Raw genomic sequence first — 20,148 nt, 5'->3', positions numbered from 1 at the left:
TTGTTTGGAAATAAAAGCCCTTCCTGATGTGTTTGGTTTGTTTGTTTCTTTTTTCCCCCTAATCTTCCAACAGAAGTCACAAGCATTACCAAGTAAAGCTTTTATTCTTCCTAACAACTATTCTGCCTCCAGCTTTTCTTCTCTATTGCGTTGTCTGGCCTGTAGTGCTAATACTTCTTTTCTGATTGTTTTTCACAGTGCTTCCTCAGAGTCTCATACTGTTAGCTTTGCCATGATGTGCTTTGTACTTATCTATGGTACATCTTCTTATAATATGACTAATGCTCCCTGGATCCTGGCCATATATTCTACATTCTGGATTTAAATCCTTCTTTCCATTTATCTTTGCTTTAATATATCTTGTATGAATACCCTGCTCTTTTGTAGCCATAATTAAAGTTTTGCTTCAATCCACCTTTTACACACCACTTACAGTGTACCATCATCTTTTTATGAGTTGTTTGTGCTGTTCTTCCTTTTACTTCAGGCGGTGCATCCCTTGCTGCTCTGTCAAATGACTCAACACCTGTAGGAATTTATTCCTCATTTCATTTTGGAATTTGATCTGAGATTGGCTTAGGCTGCTCACTATTGCACATATAAGTGGTTGTTGCTGTGTATTTCTCTTCACTGTAAAGTTCAGATGTCTCTCAGTGTTTCCCTAGTACATCTTACTAGTCCTGCTGCCCAGTTCCCCTGGGTCAATCTTTGTTCAGCTAATAGCAGAGTTCATTACGAGCTGCATAGCTGTTTGGAGTAACGCTGTAATTTTGTGTGTTGAGGTGACGATGAGAGATACGGAGCCACAAAGCACTTGGGACTGGAATTCCAGTGCAATGAAGAAAGGAAGGATGCAGGGGGCTTTGTGGCCATGATGTGTGGTGATGACCTCATTTTGTCCTACTGCTGCAGACACAGAATTTCACTGTGGGCTATTTCTGTGCCTTCAGAAAATATCTGGGTTTTTTTCCTGCAGAGGAGATGCCTCTCCAAAGAGAGTCACAGCTGTTTAGAGGAGGCTATGGGGGAATGCAGAAAGGAATAAGCAACAGAAGTGCAGAAGAAAAGATGCTGATCCTCCTTCAGGCAGCTCAAGGATTTGAGGTGAAAAAGGGACTGCAATAATGGCATATTGATGTTAAATTTGCATTCCTGAACATGCAAAGAACCAGGAACTGAACCTAGTCTGTCAAAAGGTGGTGAAACTTTGTGTCTTCTCACAACCTTAACTACTAAGAGTTGTGTACAGTTAAGGCTAGCTGTGTGGCTGGTATACGGCGTCAAAAGTTTGGATTTATGGCCAGGTGTAGAGTGTGTGCAGTCTCAGGTCCAGTCCCTGTTCTCATCCAGAAGCAGTAATTTTATTGAAAGATAGTGTAGCTGCAGCACAAAGTGACTGATCATGAATGTCCATGAAACCTGCCATGCAGCCTTAGGGGCTGTATTCAATGAGAAAGGCAGATTCCCTATGACAGTTGGGAGCTGAGCAGAGATGACTTCAGATCACAAATAAATGAAAGTTTAACTATTTTACTGGTGGCCAAAGGACTGTTGTTGTGAAGTGACACATTAACAGCAGGGTGAGTGCGAGCAGGATTGCTCAATGAAGTTCACCTTCAGGCACAACAGAACTGTGGTTGTCCAATGTGCAGGAAGCAGCAGGCATGGCAGTGGGGGACAGCATGCTGCAGGCTGCAAAGGAAGCCCAAGCTGGTGAGAGAATGTTTTATAGATTTCTTCTTGCTAGTCGTAGAAGAAACTGTAGAAAAAAGGCACCAGAAGTGACAAGATGTTTCTCTGGCTGTTATAGATTGACTAGTTATCAAATGACAGGCTCTTAAGTATAGATTAGGTACTTGATATTGTTAGTGGTATTAATCTAAATACCTTTACAATTTTGAGTCTATGTGAATAGAACAGATATGCAGGTCTAAAGACTTCCAGCATATTTTCCTGGTTGTTCAAGTGATTTAATACATCATTTCCTTAAATTACTTTAAAGTTTGAGAGAAGTCTCCAGGCAATGGAAACCAGTCTTGTTCAGTCTAAATCAGTTAAGCCATGCTCTTTCCTGTAGTCAAAGAATTGGAGAAAATAAGCCAGAAGATACCTGGAGAGGTTATCTTGTCCATCCAAGGCCAGATCATTAAGCCCAAAGTGATGCTGGCACACATTCATCTAGTTTCTTGTAACCTTATATTGGAAAGAAAGAAAGAGGACAGAAATACAGATATGGTAAAAGGGCTATAAAAGTATGACCAATTTATATGAATTCAGGCTAAGTCTCATTATTAAGATACCAGTGTGGCTGAGCTGAAAATCAAGAAGGGAATTGTGTGACAAGATGAATGCAGATGAAAATGAAGAGATCAGTTGAGTATAAACAGATTAATGTGCACAGTACTGCAGCAGGAAGCAGTGAGAATCTGAGGATTGTAAATGCAAAGGGAAAATGCAGATTGTCTTCCTGTGGATTTGGGAACCAGAAAAAATTAAATGATGAACTGAAAGTTATAGAAAAATGTATTCAGGAGAACTTCTGGCTATGCAAGGCATCTGGTAGCTGAATATTAAATTTAAGCATGAATCATCCTGCAGATTCCTCACTTGCATAATAAATAACTCAGAAAAGCAGAAATTTCACAGAAACCAGTCCTTGCTTTCGTGCTTACCAGTTAAAGTTATTTATCATGTGATTTTCATAGAAATTCAGGAGGGCACCTCATCCATGTGCCTGCTTTTGAACACGACTTGATATTTAGCCAGTCCCTAATAAATTCTTACATAACAGGCATCAGGGATTGCCTGGACTCTACAGCCCCAGCCCCACCATCTCTGTTCCAGTGCTGACCTATTCCTGCAGAAAAGGAATTTGGTCAAAAGCAGCCCTATATATTTTGTGAAGATGAAATCAGTTATTTTTCTCATCCTTGATGAAAATGGAGAACAGTTGGTCTCTGTGACTGCTTTTCCTGGTAATGGGGTAGAATTTGTTATTCTTCTTCCCTGAATTTCATATTTTTCATTTCAGAGCCACAAAGTCTTTTCTCCCATTTAGCAATGTCATTTTGAATTCGTGCCCTGTTGTTGCGGTTTAAGCCCAGCTGACAACTCAGAACTGTGCAGCTATTTGCTCACTCCCCCCTTCTCCCCCACCCCGGGGTGGGATGGGGGAAGAATTGAAAGAATGTTAAATCCCACTGGTTGAGATAAGAACAGCCCAATAACCAAAGTATAATATAAAACTACTACTAATAATAGTAATGATGAGGGAAATAACAAGAGGAAGGAGTATAAAAATAAAAAGGAAAAAAAAAACTATTAATAAAGCACGATACAATTGCTCACCATCCACAAACTGATGCCCAGACTGACCCGAGCAGTGACTCAGGCCTTTCAGGTGACTCCCCTCAGTTTCCAGTGCGCATGATGTGCTGTGGTATGGAATACCCCTTTGGCTAGTTTGGGTCAGGCGTCCTGTCTCTGCTCTCTCCCGGCTTTTTGTGCCCCTCCTCACTGGCAGAGCATGAGAGACTGAAACCCAGGATACCTGTTGTCCTTCAGGCTTCTCCATCCTGGTTTTGGACACAAATGTGAACAGCATGTTCATATTATTATGAAATAGCTGAGGACATATGTGTTTCATGCCCTCTAATCTGGTAGAAAATTATTGATGGCTACTCTGAGAGGGATTTCCCAGTTGCCCACTTTCAACTGGTGTTGAAAGGGGGCAAATTTCAACACCAGTTGAAAGTTTGAAGGGTATTTCAACTGGGCTCTTCTTTCCTTGTACGACGTTAGAAGCACTACAATTACAATATATCACATATGTTTTAGCTGTTATGCCATTCACACTATTGCCAAAGAATAAAACAGTCTGGTTTGAGAGCATCTTTTCCAATCCAAAATGGCTGTTTTGTAATCCTTATTCTCCTTTTGGTGTTTAGAAGGGATTAGCTGATAAAGGATCTCTCAGGCTATGGAAGAATACACCTAGATTGTCCTAACCTGCCATTTTAAAGGCAGTGGTGATTCTTGTCCTGCTTTTGCTCTTCACAAGAGAAGCAGTTCAATACTACATTCGGCCCTTGAAGGTGAGCTTCATCAGATGCTAGTGATTTGACCACATTTAAGGTACCCAAATATTCTTCAAGCAGTTTTTTGTCTCATTTTACCCATATTCCTACAGGTTCATTTTAATGGTGTAATGTATTTTGTTGCAATTTAGTTTTTTTTTTAGTCAAGTCAAACAAAAAGGTCACTTTTCTGATTTCTCTGGATGAGCTTTTGTTTTTGTTTTCTAGTTTAAATAACAGAGTTTCATTTTCCTTCCTCTTTCCCCAATATTGGCAGCATTTCTAACACCTTTTCTTATTGCCTTTTGTGTCCTGCTGCTAGCTGTAATTCATTTTGTGCCCTGGCTTTGCAACCTGTATTGCTCTATGCTTGATCTGTTTGTTTATACCTATCTTCCGAAATGTCACCTCATTTCCATCTGTGGAACAATTTCTTCCTGGTTTTCAGTTCAGCCACACAGGTCTATTTCTATCGAAGGAAATAGGAGGAAACCTAGAAGGAGATTCAAATTAATTCAGAATGAATCTGAGTTGTTTGCAAATTTATTCTTCTTAACTTGTTCTTGCTGTTTGCTATGAGTTACCATTTATTACCACACATCTGAATTCTTTTTCTCCCTTTCTGTCTAAGATGACCTTCTGGAAGCTAATGGCCTAAATGGCTCTGCAGTGTGTTTGACATGTAATGTGTTGATCCCACTGACTGATACATTTGTTTTCATGCTAATATTAAAAAAAAATATCATTCAGCTTATGTGACACATGGGGTTGTATATACACACAAGAAATACAGCTGCAGGATGCTGAAAATGTCAAGGCACCACACTGCAGCAGTGTGGAAGCCCTGTGCAAGGGATGGTGAAACTTTTTCTGGCTTCCTTTTGTATTACTCCTGTAATAACTTTGCTGCTGTGTTTGCTCTCTTTGCCTGTGCATGGCAGAATTCAGCATGTTTCTTCCAGGAATTGTTTAGAGATAGCTGGGGTAGTAAGAGATACCTCCAGAAGGCTCAGAAATATTGCTGCTGCCTCTAGCAAAGGGTCAGACTTGCAGGACATGAGAGTATGTGTTAACCTGGTGTGTAGGAGGCAGGACTGACACACACAAGTCCTCTTCTTTGTACTGCCTGCAATGTTGAGTATGCTTTTGAGTCGCTTTGCCCTGTGAAATGAGCTTAACAAACCCTAGCTCCCTGGAGGCTGTTTGTGGCACCTGAGAAGTGACCCAGGTGAAAAGCAGGGCTGTGCAGGTATGCAGATCTCTGGGAAGGCTGAAGACGAGGAGCTGGTCTGTGGCAGTGTGGACAAGGTACCAAACTGTTGCTTTGCTACTGCTGTAGAATGAAGAAGGAATAAGAAATAGGTAGGTCTTCCCGACCTCATCTGAACTTTGGGTTTCATGTTTAGCTGCCCAGCTGGTCCCACACTTAGCTGTACAGTTAGCAGGAGTGAAACAAGATCCTCAGGAATTTTCAGAGGAAGCAATGCCAGAGTACATGAGGGAATGTGGAGAATAATTACGCTTCCTCTGTGCACTCTGTCATATATAAGTGTTTGCCATGTCTTGTTAGCAATAACTGATGTCAGATTAAGGATCTGTGGTGTCAACAAAGGCCTCTTTTCTGGTTTGCTAACTGCAAACCTGGTTCCTGTGGTACCCAAGCACTAGCAGCAACTCAGTACTGGAGCTGGGGATGAGTTTATGGAGACTCCTTGTACTTTTCCTAACAAGAGAAGGGAGAAATATTTAGGAAAATTCTTTGAACATTTGCCTTTTAAAGAAGCCAAATGTGGGAATGAGGGGAAGGAAAAACCCCTCATGCAGAGCACCAAGAATACTGCAGAACCACAGCCACGAAGGATCATTTATGGGAAGGTTGAGAATTTTGCTCTGTAATTGTAAATTGCAGCTGTCTCTGAAAGAATACTGATGAAGAGCTCCTCTATTTCCATGGGAAGGGCATGGAAGGAGGGACAACAGTGTACTTGCAGGCAGCTGAGTCCATAGAGCTGCAGGGGGAATCCAGGGTCTCCCAGCACAGCACAGCATGATGCACTTGCCTCATAAGGAGTGCTAAGATGGCCTTTTGGATAGTAGGGTGCTGCCTTTGCCCTGCAGGTTAAACTGTCCCATCAGAAAAGGCAAGATAATTCCAGGGAATTGATGCAGGAATGAACCCTGGGATAGCAAAGAAATGACCTAACACAGTGCACGTGTCCATGACATCTAGTGTGTGGCTTGATGAGCATTTTAGTTGTTATGACCTGGGTAGAATGTGTGGCTTTTCAGTAGAATGAGATCCCTGTGGAATAAGCCTGTCATTACTGTGTTGGGAGGGAGAAGCATGCTCTGCTCCTAAATCCGCAGGCGGTAGTTCTATCTGGGACCTGGGATTTTTATTCAGCTCCCATCTGTTCAGTTTACAGTGCTGTGCTGGGCTGGTGCACGTATGATAGTTGGGGGCATGCCAAATAAAAGGGCAGTCTGTGCCACAAAGCACTGACAGCCCCAACCTGTGAATGATTTTGGCTGTGTTCCCTGACTCTTCTTGAACTCTGGAGTTGCCTTTCGTGGTAGCATCTCCCTCCTTTTTGTGTCCTGGCTGCACAAATGTGCTCAATTAGGGTTAACTCAAACTGAATCAAACTTCATGCCTGAGGTTGGAAATCTTCCCAGTCAACTCACCACAGCCACATAGCATGGTGGGAGACAAGGCGAGAGGGGAGATGAATGCTTTTCAGAGAAACGAATCCAAGGAAACTTTGTTCACTTTTATTTCTGCAGGAGATGATCCCCCCAAAGGAGATTTCCCTGTTCAGAAGAAATCCCCGGTGAGTGTTACAGCTGGTTTCCTTTGCTTGCTGTTCAGCTTGCTCTAAACACTGCAAGATCTCTCTGTTCTTTCCTCTGTTGTGCTCTGGCTAGAGACAAACACCCTTTCTTGCAGAGGGTTGAAATAAGCATTAACAACTCAAGGCAAAATCCCTCCACTAACCTGATTAAGTTTAGAAAGTGCAGCTTAAAGGGAAAGACAAACTGTCTGAATGTTTGGGAAAAGGGTAAGGGTATTGATTGCTGCCTTTTTCCCTGAACACTACTTTCCTTGTGGGAAAGGACGTACTTCTCTGAAGTGCCAGGGGATGCTGGATGTGGGAAGGAGGGAGCTTGTCTGCGTATTTGCTTCCCTTGATGAAATCCACCAGGGAAGGGTACCCAGATGCTGCAAAGCAGAAGAAAGGACAGGGGTTGAGGACAGGCCACTGATGTGTGTTAGAGCCCAGCTGTAGTTCCAGAGCCTCAGGTTTACATTTTTGGCTCTGATTTAAAGCCATATTCAGATGAATATTTAGTTGCCAAAGCAGCTTTGATGTTTGTGCAGGTGTTCAGGCTAATTTTGGTGGAGTGCTTGACCCCTAAAAACGGTACACTTCAGGGAGACCAGGGACTGTATTGCATCTGCTCTGACTTGCAGGACAGTATGGTAATAATACTTGTTCTTAAATCTCACAGTCGTTTCCTAAGTAAGCCAACTATTTGACTCCCAATTCTAAGTACTGTGCAGACACTAACTGTTAAATATCTAGACCTCCTGGGAAATATTGATCTTTGTCCCATTTTGCAGCTAGTCAGCAAGGAGAGGTGAGAACAAACGTCTCCTGTAGCTGGCAATTTAAATGACCTTTCTTTTTTCCAAAGACACAGACTATCAACTTCCACAGTATCTTTAAGAGCTCCATAATCCTGCAGATCCGCAGATCCCAGGCTTATAGAGGTAGCTAAGCAGAGCAGACTGACTGTGTGCTCATGAATCCAGGCTTAGCCTCTTTGCTTTTGCTGGGGCCCTCTACTGAGCAAGGTCCTCCTCTGCGAAAGCAAGCAAGCTGCATCTGGCTCTGCATGGACGAGAGCTGCCCACTTTTGGATGTCCAGGCAGGCCACAGGCAGGTCAGTGATACAGTGGAGAGAATATGTGAGGGTTTTTGTGTGTGCTAACGCCATCTGATGACATACAAGCCAGATGGAAGTACCCCTGCTTGTAAGTCATTGCTCTGTGTTTGTAAGCACTTACTCGGGGCCCTTTCTCAGGCCCTTTGGCAGGTTTAGCTGGGAAGTCACAACCTCCAGCTCTCCTTTCCCTGCTTGCCCCTGCTCATCTGTAGAAGGTGCCCATCCCAGAGCAGGAGTGCCTGAAATGAGTCACTGCCAGGCTTTCTGTCACTGCAGGTCACAGCGTAGCTTGTGATACCTTAAACCGACACAGCTAAATCCAGCAGTGCTGGTGCATCTGTGCAGAGGGGTGAATTCAGGCAGTAGGGTTCCTGACACCTGGCCAGGGTGTCATCTGGGTCTGAACAGTCACACTCTGTATCTCTACCAAATGTTATTAAATCTAATGAGTGCTGATAGCCAGATCTGTGAAGGAGGGGAAAAAAAATTATCCCTGTTACACAATTTTACTTCCAAGTTGAGAAAATGTCTCCAAGCAGGAAGCAAAAATTGTATCATGTAGATTTTCTTCTTTATCATGAAAAACTTGTAGAAACCTATTCTGTGTGTACATATGTCTCTGTGTTTGTGCATCTGCAGCTGATAGATGCCACCATTTTTAGCCTAGTCTAAAAGCAGGAGTCCTCAATACAGTTTCCAAGCCAGCCCACTCTGTCTTACAAACCGTATGCTGAGCATGGTGGTTTCAGAGTAAATAATAAATGAAATGGATAATTACATGTTTACTATAGTATAGAAAAGAGGCCAAGGGTTTCTTCATAAAAAAGCCATAAATAGCATGAGAAAAAATATATAAAAAAGGACAAAATTATTTGTCTTCAGAGATGCTGGATTAAGTAATGGAAAGTGGTTTTGGTTTTGGGTTTTTTTTTGTTTGTTTTTTTTTGTGGACAAGCAGTCTTTTCTCTTTTGTTGCTCTTGTATAACGTTGACCAAGATGGCATCATTAAGCGAGACTTTTCTAAACTTCATGCCATTGCTTTGGGAATCCAAATAAGCTCAGGTCTTTTGCTGGTGAAATAAACCTGAATAAACACATCTATTTTTGTATCTGTATTTGCGCTTGGGACTGTGGGAAGAAATACAGGAATTCATTACTTCCACCATGAGGCACAGAAATGCAAGTGAAAAGTTCATCTCACTTTGCTGGCCCATACCATGGCTGTTTAAAACCATAAATATGAATGCAGCAGTTAATATCACATTCCCCCCCTCCTTCAGCAAGTGCACAGCCAGCCCACTAATTGGCAGAGGCTGGGCAGTGCTGTGAAAACTTGCTTTCCCTGTTGCGAGGCAGTGGAGCAAAGCAGCTGGAAGCTGCTTAGCTTGGACCACAGTGGGGTAGCAAGAGGGACAGAGGCCCGTGCAAGGTCATGCCAAGACTCATCTTTTTAAATGCCTTGTATTTCACTTGGAAACTGCTGATTTTAGCTGGAGCAAAGTCAGAGTCAGTGAAAGAGTGGCCAAGCTCAGACAGGTTTGACAGTCCCGTCACTGTTTTGTTTAGTTTTGATTAATAAATTGAATTATCCATAGCTATGCCAGGGTTCTTGGAATATGAAATGGATGCCATGCCTGAGGGAGTGCAGGATACAGGGTTGACACTGTGCTTCAGTGAACAAGATGGCACAGTTCAATGCAAGTGAGGTGCAGCGATCGAGGGCAGTTGTTGCATGTGAGGGAGCAGCTTCACATAGAAGCAGAAAAGAGCTACCTGGGGTCTACTAACTGCTGAGGCAAGGTCTGGTACTAGGAGAGAGAACAGTTTTGAGGTGCGGAAGCAGCTTTATGTGAATTGCAAAAGAAAAGACATGTGAAGGTGTTTTCGCATTTCAGTGGGTTTTTACATTGCAGCGGAGAGGTGGTAGGACCCACTTCCACTGGAGTTCCTGGAGCTATGAGCATGGTAGGCTGATGACAGCCCATGAATCTGTATTGTGGTCCTTACTGGGCCCATGCTGGCCAGGCTGATTTGCTATGAAGCCTTAATCAAAGCAAGGTAGGTGTGGGGTCCCCTCTTGTCCCTTGAGTCTAACCCACAGGCCAGTGGAGAAGCAGTGGGCACCTGGTTTTTTGGGCTGGACTCTCCTCTGTCCAGGCACTATGGAGGTATATTGCTGGGGTGAAGGGTTTCATAGAGCTGATACTTTCTTGTTTGTCTCCTGCAGAAACTCTGTGGCTCCAACTACCCCCTAAGCATTGCCTTCATCGTGGTGAATGAGTTCTGCGAGCGCTTCTCCTACTATGGCATGAGAGGTATAGGGCCTGTGTCTGGAAAGTCTTTCCTGTCCTTGGACTTCAGCATACATTTGGCTGGTGTTCCAGGGCTGTGTTGTATATGGTCTCAGCTGTCTTTCAAAGTAAATAGGCATTTTGGGATTCAGGTATGAATAATATGAATAATAATTCAGGTATGAATAATATTGATGTTACACCTGCTCTGAGCATAATTTTGGACTAGAGGGCTCCAGATGTGCCTTCCAGACAAAATTTTTATGTGATTCTCTGTATCATATCTGGTTTTCCAGAGTGTGACATCTTGGTTGCACACCACAACATGGTGGTGTGCAACCAGCATGTTTGGGAATTGAATCATACGGGCACCTAATTTTCAAATAGAAAATGAGCATAAACAGAACTACAGGTTACAGTAAGATAAGCTAGAAAAAACATTTTCTAGCTAAACATGAATGTTTGGAGCAAAGAATGCCTGATACTCATATATCTCAGTTTAGCTTTTTCTGTATCACAGATTGAGGAGCAGGTCTGAAAGCACAGGCCTTTTAACAACAGTGCTCATAGCTGTTAGACGTATCAGTGGTGTTCTTGTCCCCGTGATCCTGCTTACCTGCAGAGATACACATTAATTATCTGATGTGATTTGCTTGTTTCCTTTTAGCTGTCCTGACACTATACTTCTTAAGCTTCTTCCACTGGGATGAGAATCTCTCCACTGCTGTGTATCATGCCTTTTCTGCGCTATGCTATTTCACACCTGTTGTTGGAGCCATCATGGCAGACTCATGGCTGGGGAAATACAAGTAAGTGAAGACACCTCTGTAACTCATAAAGCATACACCTACACCATGCAGCCTGTACCAAGGGCAGTGCTGTGTGTGCTCTCGGTTTTGAGCTAGCTCAAGAGTGCAGCAGAGACACACTTGTAAACGTCAGCTCCTCTCCTAACCGCTAAAACAGCTGATCTGTTTGCTTATGCTGTTCTGTGGGCCTCTTTCTCCCAAGGGCCAATGGGCAACAAAATTGAAACTAAATGTCACAGGCACACTTCTCCAATGTCCTTGTGTACCAATCTCCCAAGAGGCTGAGGTATAGGGTGATTAACCTGCAGCTTGGAAAGATCTGCTTCTGAGAAGGATTCAAAGATGGTGAGGAAGGAGTGTTATCCTCTAGATCTTGCAGTTTTAGGTGAACTGTCAGTACCTATACTATACTTATGCTTTCACAGCATAGCAAATATGTGAGCACACCCATTTTCATTCCAGAGAAACCTGGCTTCACTCAAATAATCTCTCTCAGCACATAACCAGGTAAACTCCCCCTGGTTAAATTAGGCATTCCTCCCTTCCACTGATAGGTTGTGGGGCCATCATCTGCCCCAGAGTGGTGGTGAGCAGCTGGATATAACAGTTGCTTGGCACTGTTTATTGTCTGAGGAGACTTGATTTGTCAGAATGATGAAGTGCAGCTGAACCCTTCTGTCAAGGACTGGGTACATCTGGCAGAAGGGTTTCAACAGGAAAAAATACCCAGCTGCCATATGCCTTTCCAGAAGGAAGTTCTGAAGGAGGTGTCAATATTCTTTTTTTCTTTCTGCTCAATTTTAGCCATTCTCTTGTCCCTTTGAATTAAAAAAACCCACCCCAAAATAAGAGTGGGGGTTTACTAACTTTTTCACTTAAAGTCACTTAGCAATGTTAATTGGTATTTGAGGATGTCAGTCTTGCAGCATAATGGTATGAGAAGAGAAATCCTTTTGCAGGCTTCTGTGTGTTAGGCAAGACTTTCTCTATGACTTAATGGGAGGAGACTTTTACTGTATTTGCTGGATCTCAGCCAATACTGGGGACAGAATAACAGACTATAGGTGCTTTTAGGAATGATCTGATGTGGCTTTAAATTAGCTGTTGGAACTAGGGTTTGGATGTGTTGAGGACCACTGTTGTGCTCAAAGCTTATAGGACTTCTAGTGCCTCTGTCCTAAGAAGTCCATCCATTCCTTTTGTGTATGTCATCTGCATGTAAATATGTAGCTGTCTCTTAATCCTGAAGGTGATGAAGGAATAGAATACATTCAAGAGCCTGATCGTCCTAGTCAGATTTCTGTTTCTCCCTCAACAAGACATGGGAGGCAGGTAGATGTGCTCAGTCCTTTAGAGGTAGTTGGAATCTGAAACAAACTTGTAATGGGGAAACCAGGTTCCTAATTCAGATGTTAGTCAGGTGGGTTGAATGTGGGTGACAGTCCCTATAGATGCCTTCCAGTCAAGGGATTCCCTTAGGTGCCTGTCGCAATGCCAGTTGTTATTAATCTGGAAACTGAGTTGAAGTGTTCAAGGCCAGGTTGGATGGGGCTTTGATCAACCTGGTCTGGTGGAAGGGGTCGCTGCCCATGGCAGGGAGCTGGAACTAGATGATCTTTAAAGTCCCTTCCAACCCAAAACTTTCTATGATTTGCAGCCTTCCATTCATGACAAGGCTGGAATATATTTAGTTTATTCTGCTGATTAATCTCTGAAAAGAAAGCAAGGGGTATCCCTCCTTAATCTGAACCAGTTTGCCTGTCTGTTTTTTCTAGTGCGCTCAGTGTTGACACAAAAGTTATAGCTGCCTGCTATACCAGTGGTATGAAAAACCTGTTTCTTATGCCAAGTAGACCCGCCATGTTAGGAAGCACAGACACACTGTTCTCAAATTGTACATAACTTTTAGTCATTGTTGTTTCCTTTCCTCACAGGACGATCATCTACCTCTCCATTGTGTATGTTGTTGGCCATCTGATAAAGTCAGTTGGTGCAATTCCATCCCTAGGCAACCAGGTGGTTCATGTGTAAGTAACTGTTGAAGCTGCAGGAGGTTGTGATGGTAGCTGGTCTAGCAGGGCAATAATTTGCTTCACCTCCATTGGGCTAGCAGTATGGGGGCTGTGCATGGGTTGTGTTTACCCAGGGAAGGGTTTGGGATGTCTGAGGGTGGATGTAGAGTGTGAATGCACTAGGATGAGTTGAAACCACCACAGACTCTAAGCCCTTTGATATAGACACCTCTGATCACCCTTCTTTGCTATACCATGCTCCTCCATCCAAGTGCCTGCACCAGGCTCATTCCTTTCATTTCTTCATGAGCACACTGAACAGTGTAGCTGTCCAGCTCAGCAAGGATTCCTGTGTGAATGAGAACACAAAGCCAAAGATGTTTTCTGATGTAACATAGGAAGGTTCTGTCTCTTCCATAGGGGTACAACCCTTCTTGCCTTCTAGATTCTGAACTGATAGGCTTGTCAGAATAAGTCCCCAGCTGACATTTCTGAAACCACCAATCTCTTTTTGCCTAGGTGGTCATAGCTCTAAAAATATACATGTGCAGGAAGGAGCACATCTCATTTCTGGAACAGACTCCTTTTGTCCTAGACTTGTTCAGTCCTGACATTCCTGTTCCCTACCGATGTAATCTGTTTGGCCACCAATGGTATTTTGAGGAGCAGTGGGAAGTAGAAAACACCCAAGAATAAGCCTAATTCAATTTGTCTGCACTTACCGAGGCTGGAAAGCTATAGGAAAAGGCTTTGTATCTTTTTTTCTTTTTAAATTTTTCTCAATGGATCTCTGCAATCTGTAGTTCTCCTCTGAGTGAAAAATAAACCCATGGATCTTTGATCTTTAGGATGTCCATTGGGCCTCAGAACAGAAAGAAACTGACAAAACCAGTTGATTAATTGACTTGTACTGAATACAAATATGAGGATAATTAATTGAGTGTTTTGCACTGAGCTGGCTCATCACTACATACGTGCAAAAGGAAATGGTACTAAGGGGCCCATGGTTGGGTGACACTCAAATGCTCTCATAAACATTGGAAAGGCTCTGCAATGGTGGTATTTTTGTTCTTACATGAAGGATCCTGTCGATGGTTGGTCTGTTTTTGATCGCCCTTGGAACAGGAGGTATCAAGCCCTGTGTCTCTGCATTTGGTGGGGACCAGTTTGAAGAGGAACATGTAAGATTTCTTTTCTTTCCTAAAATCTTTAGTGTCTGCTTGCTTCATGAGGATGTTTATGTGATCAAATCCTGTTGTTCTAGGATAAGGGCCTGTTTGCTAGGGAAAGTTGTAGTAAGATGTGAGGTAGGATGATTTGCATAAGACTTGAGAGAATCTGGATGCTTTAGGAAAGGAAAATGACAGCAGAACAGAACTGATATTGGGAAGGATAGGTCATAATTGCATCAAATCATCTAAATCTTAATTGAATGTCAAGAGTAGTTGGAAAATTCCATATAATGTATCACAGAACTGTAGCCATTTCTGAGTCAGCTTAACAGGGGTGGCTATAATGCACTGCAGTGCAATACAGCAAATGAAAGAAAAAATTGTATCACCAGCCTATGCTTCTGTAGGAATTTTTCCTCAAATTAGACATAGTCTGTATCTTACATATTGTTCAGAAAGAACTGTAAGAAATTCCTGTCTTTTGAAAGTAATGCTGGTACCAAATCTACCCAGAATTCTTTCTAAATATTCCAGAATGGAAGGTTCTGAACAGTTGGGAAAGTGCTTCTTTTTAGCTCTGTGCTCTGCATCTGTGAACTGTAGTCCAGTTGCTTTGTCTCATCACTCTCCACTTAGCCCCTCACCTGCACTAATCTCAAACTCCCATTACATTCAGCACAGTGTTTCAAACAGGGATAAGTAGTGCTTAAAGAAATGAAGCAGGTCAGGAAATGCTAATCCTCAGGAAAAATGCTAAATTTTCAAACTGACCTGAAATAAACCATTCAGATTTATGTTGACCTAACACACAAATAGAAAATTCCATATTCTCAATGGTAGTATCCAAATCAGCAACTTCTGTGTGTGTGACATAAATCCTCAAATATGTGGAAGGCCACTGCTAAAAGAAAGAAACTAAGTGTTGCGGTCTGTGATGAGTAGGCTTAAATTCAAGGAGCATTATATAGGACTGACAGTAGGAAAAAAATTCCAGAAATATATCTATAGAAGTACTGGGAAAGATTAGGACCTGTGAGAGATGGCAGTTCCTATCAGTGGAGGCATGGAAGGACATTAGGCTAATGGTCTGTCAGGAAAGGTACTGGTAGAGCTGGACTAGAGATGGTCCCTTAGTCTTGGACAAAAGATGGGAACTCTATAGGGCAGTTTGCTGTTTGTCTTTTGCAATGCCCAAGCACATAGTCAGCATTTAATGAATAGATAATTTAGACTGGAATCTTTATTTTATAATTTTGGGAAGACATGTGCTTTCTGTACATGAACTGTGGTTCATGATTACTAAGGAATAGCAAAACACAGGATGTTTCATAGTCACTTGTTCAAAGATCCTTCTTCAGGCATATCCATCCTGTGTTGGACTGAGTGGTTTAGAGGGAAGAAGAGGCAGCAGCAGTGACCTGGTGGTTGCCACCTGCATCAGTTGGCACAAATCTGACCAAAAGGAGGCTTGGCAGTACAACATACATGCTCTGGGAATGCGCTGTGTGCACATTACCATGTGGGCATCCCAGCCTGCAGTACCAGTAGTTGTCCCAAAAGTATTCTAATAGGTGTTCTAGCAGCATTTTCAGAAGTGCTGCTTCTATGAATATTAATGATTAATACTGTTTATCCAGCATCTTTCAATTACCACCTAATTACAGTATGATAATATGTACCACTTATCTTCAGAGTGTTTTATAAACTTCAATTAATGAAACTCAGCACCCAGTTGGGTTATACATATTATCCCAACCTTAAAATCACAACTGAGTTACAGAGCAAAACTTGAATTCCCTGTGTTTGTGTGGGCCTGTACCCATACTCCAGCATTCAGGCTACACATTTCCATCAAATTTATCAAATACTAAGGCTCAAACATTCACCTACATATTGCCTTCAAGAAAAAAAAAACATAATTTGGAGAAAGAAAACTGTAAAAAGCCTTCTGATAAGGGCAATGCCTTCTACTCTATGTTATTTTCAATAGAAAGTCTCGTATTTCACCATTTTGAAAGGACTTGGTCTTTCAGAAGCAAGAAATGATTTATGGTACGTGATAGGGAATTTAAGTCTTCAAAAATGGAATAAGAAATTTTGGTCATGTAAGGACTGAAAACTTTGGGCATAACCAGAATATTTCTCCCCTTTGGAGTGGTGTCTGGGAGGAGTTACGTTTTTCATCTTTCACTCCAGTAGGATGAAATAAGTTTTGAAAATTCCCAATGAACTGAAGCGTTTGATTTCTCCCTTAGTTTTCAGGATGCCAATAAAACTCAGATGAGCCCTTAAGTGCACAGGCTTAGTTGCTCCATCTGGAAATGAGGGATATGGTAGTTCTGTACAGAAAATGAATAAATAAATTGCCCCTGCTATTCTCATGTAGAGACAAATTTATGTTTTGAGGCAAATGCATACCACTGGTTCTGTTTTCTTGTAAGTACTTTAGGATTGTAATAGTCTTGGATCTGCCACTTTGAGAACAGTACTACAATAAACAGTGATAGAGACTGAATCAGAAGGAGGTCAGATAGGGAAAGTAGATTTATCCGTGTGAGATTTCCAAGCATCTTTGTCTATGGGATTAGGAGTCCAAGGTAAAAATGCCAGAATAAAATTATATTTACGATATGTTATATGACTTAGAAAGCTGCTGTGCATATTAATTAAGGACCAAAGTTGCTTTCAGGCAGTGTGATATGGTGTTTAAGGTAATAAATAGCTTTCTCTTTGTTTCTTTGTTTTCTGGTTGCCAAGGAGATCAGGATTATTGTGTATGCTACTTTTTCTCAAATTAGTTATTCCAAATGATGTTGTTAATATAAGTCTGCTCCAAAGATTAAGAAAATAGGGATAGAATTCCTATTTTTCCAATCAGAGTAATTTGCAAGCTGCTGGATTATTGTTTTTTTTACTCATTCTGGTTTTCTCTGACCATTTCTTTTTTGCATTACTTAAATCTAAAAATACGTGAAATAAGATGCTCCAAATTCTTTATGTATCATTTTCCTTTCCTCTTATCAGCACATTATTTTGGGTAATTATTGCTCTAGACTTTATTATGTTGAGATCTGCATGCTTGAGTTTTTCTCAGGTGTCAGAAATTCTGAGTTGCTCAGATACAAAGGGTTAGTGATAGGCACTGCCAGAATCTAGAGAGTTTGGCTAGAAGAGAGCAAGACTCTGAGGACTCTTTTTCACCACCATGTCAAGCCATGGCAGGACTACTCTGGGAGTGGGAGAGATTTGCTGAGGTTGCTGATTTCTCTAGATTTCCTTATGGTAACAAGTATCTTATCACAAAGGTAGAATGAAGGAAATACACTTTTACTAGCTTAGCAGTAGAAAGCTTCAGGTAATCAAAACCACTGAAGCATAAACCACAATGGAGCACAGAAGACAGTAAAACCCAGTGCTGTTTGCTGTTAACCATAGGAACATTCCATAGAGATGTTTATTATAATAAACATCTTTATCCAGGATAAATCATTTGATTAATGTATGGATTAGATTGCTTGGAACACACTAGGTAATAAAATTGTGGAAAAGCCAAAAGTTCAAGTTGATGGGGTCTTTATAACCAGGAAAAGCAAAAAGCCCTTAATCCAAGTGAGGGAACCCCCAGGCTCCTTGGTGGGTAGCAGTGGGAGGTGATGGGGTTCTCACCCTCACCTTCCCAGTACCCATGTCACAAGGCAACATAAAGCCTCCTAAATCCTCCCACCCACCCACCTTGCCCACACTGATCCCCTGTGCTAAGAGGCTTCTTGCCATATGAAGTAGCAATATTTCCTGTTGACTTCTCCATCTTACGGAATGTTTTGTTACATTTTTGGATCTCGGGCTTCATTCCTTAAGAGCTGTCCTTTTTTAGCTGCCTGCAATTCTTCACATTTTCTCCTGTTTTCTAGCCTTGTGAATATTACTGTCCCAGGGAGAAGAAGGAAGCAGAACATATTAGAAAGAGAGGGGATGGAAAAATGCCCTTGAGGAGCTTCCTCACATTCTGCTAAGCTGAAGCTTGATATTCTAATAATGCTTAGGTCATAGAGATGTGTCTCAAGGTGCCCTAAGGAACTCTGTGCCAGAAACCAAGCCATGCCCCAAGCAATTTGCCCAGTACATGTTACAGGAGCTGGTGGCAGCTGGGAGGGAAGCCTGGATACTTATGGAGCATACTGGCTGCCTGGGTTTGGGCTGTCCTTAACTGCTGTTTTTATCAACTCAGGTGTCCCATAGCTGGTGATACAGATGAGCATGGGATAGGTCAGGTAGTCTGTTCTTCTTTCTCCTTTCTGCTGGCCCACCCAGGCACAAGGAGGAGGTTTAGCACTATGTATGTGAATGTGACTGTGCATGCCTATCTGCCCCACAAACAAGGAGAGACTGCTCTCAGTTGAATGCCTTCACACATTACTCCTGCAAAAAGGACCAAATTCTGCATCAAGTTCTTGATTCCTTCCATATTATGAATTATGCTGGAAGAAAGCAGATCAAGAATCCTTTCACTGTATGAACTATAATATATTACAATATCAGTTTCTCTTAGAGTTCATACCTCCATCAGGCTCTTGAATTTTCTCCTGTAGGTTTAATTTACTCTATTATTTTGAGGTTGACTGGCGTCAGCTTGGTAATCTCCTGTCTGATGGATACCTCTCATTTGCTGGCACTCTCTCATCTATGCTGTCATTACAGCTCCTCAAAATGCACAGGTTTCTTTTTCTATTCCTACACAGGAAGGGGGTGGGAGGGAGAAGATCTCAAACCTGAGAAGAAATTATGAACTTGTCAAACCGTGCCAAATTGGATTGAATTAGGTGACAGAGGATCTAAATCATGCTACATGTTCTGAATAAGTAAATGCTCTCTGCTCCTCCAATCTCACAGTGCTCTTGGAGCAGTGGCTGGCTTTTCCCCTGAAATGCCAAAAAGCCCCAAAGCACTTCTTGAGTAACATGAGCTGATTTGTGTAAGCATTTACCATCACCTGAACACAAGCTTGTTTGCTTAACATTTTATGCACTGCATGTCAATGTTTACCCAGCCTTCCTAACAAGAGAATTGACAGTATTCACTTTGCAAGCCCCATACTGTGCATTAGCCGTGACACTGATATTGTCTTCTCTTGTTTTAGACCTCGGAGAGAAGCAAGTTTTTTTCCATCTTCTATTTATCCATTAATGCTGGAAGTTTGATCTCCACGTTTGTAACTCCTGTATTAAGAGGTCAGTGTTGATTTAGAACAAGACGATAAATTAGCTGCCCTCTGACTACTGTGTTGTGCATAGTTTTAGGCTTTTATGACAACTGAGTGACAGAAATTATATTATCTGTGGAGTGGTCAGTGCATTGCATTTATGCCTTGTTAATCCTGCTGTAGCAGCGTATCAGATTTATAGTACTAGCAGACAAGTCACAGAAACTGTATTTCTGGTTGTATTTGAAAACCAGCCTGAACCGCAGAATTAAAATACAAAAGGTGCAAGGACCTATATGGTGATCTAATCCTTCCCATTGCCAGTGAAGGATTATTTCCCCATCTTGCTCGCAGGTAACCTGTAGATGAGAACTGATCTCTGCTGTCCTGTGCAGGTGTCAGGGCCAAAAACTTAGCAGGGCTGGTTTTGAAGTCCTACCTTCTTCCTCACATAGGGTTCTGCTTACTTCTGGAGAGCTTTGTCCTGGCACACGTGCATGCCTGTGTGGGTCTACTTGCAAGATTTCAGCCCTGGGCAACTAGCCTTGAAGACAAAGCAGAGACCTATGCCCCATTTAAGACCTACTTTATATTCTAGCTGGCTTGTACAACTCTTTTTAGTCCCCCAGTCTTGCTGCA

General features: G+C 42.1%; 1 protein-coding gene across 1 annotated transcript in view; it reads left to right on the top strand.

Moving 5' to 3' along the window:
• Positions 1 to 6,775: 6,775 nt before the first annotated feature.
• SLC15A2 (solute carrier family 15 member 2) overlaps positions 6,776 to 20,148 on the top strand; it is a 39,729-nt gene continuing 26,356 nt past the window's right edge. Inside the window, exons 1-6 of the mRNA XM_005153799.3 lie at positions 6,776 to 6,907; positions 10,253 to 10,340; positions 10,984 to 11,125; positions 13,060 to 13,152; positions 14,219 to 14,318; positions 19,447 to 19,537. Of these exons, the coding sequence (XP_005153856.2) occupies positions 6,776 to 6,907; positions 10,253 to 10,340; positions 10,984 to 11,125; positions 13,060 to 13,152; positions 14,219 to 14,318; positions 19,447 to 19,537 (646 nt within the window). The remainder of the gene's footprint in view (positions 6,908 to 10,252; positions 10,341 to 10,983; positions 11,126 to 13,059; positions 13,153 to 14,218; positions 14,319 to 19,446; positions 19,538 to 20,148) is intronic.

Source organism: Melopsittacus undulatus, chromosome 4, assembly GCF_012275295.1.
Source record: "Melopsittacus undulatus isolate bMelUnd1 chromosome 4, bMelUnd1.mat.Z, whole genome shotgun sequence".
NCBI classification, from domain to species: domain Eukaryota; kingdom Metazoa; phylum Chordata; class Aves; order Psittaciformes; family Psittaculidae; genus Melopsittacus; species Melopsittacus undulatus.
Note: the sequence above shows the minus strand (reverse complement) of the source record. Positions and strands in the feature narration are given on the sequence as shown.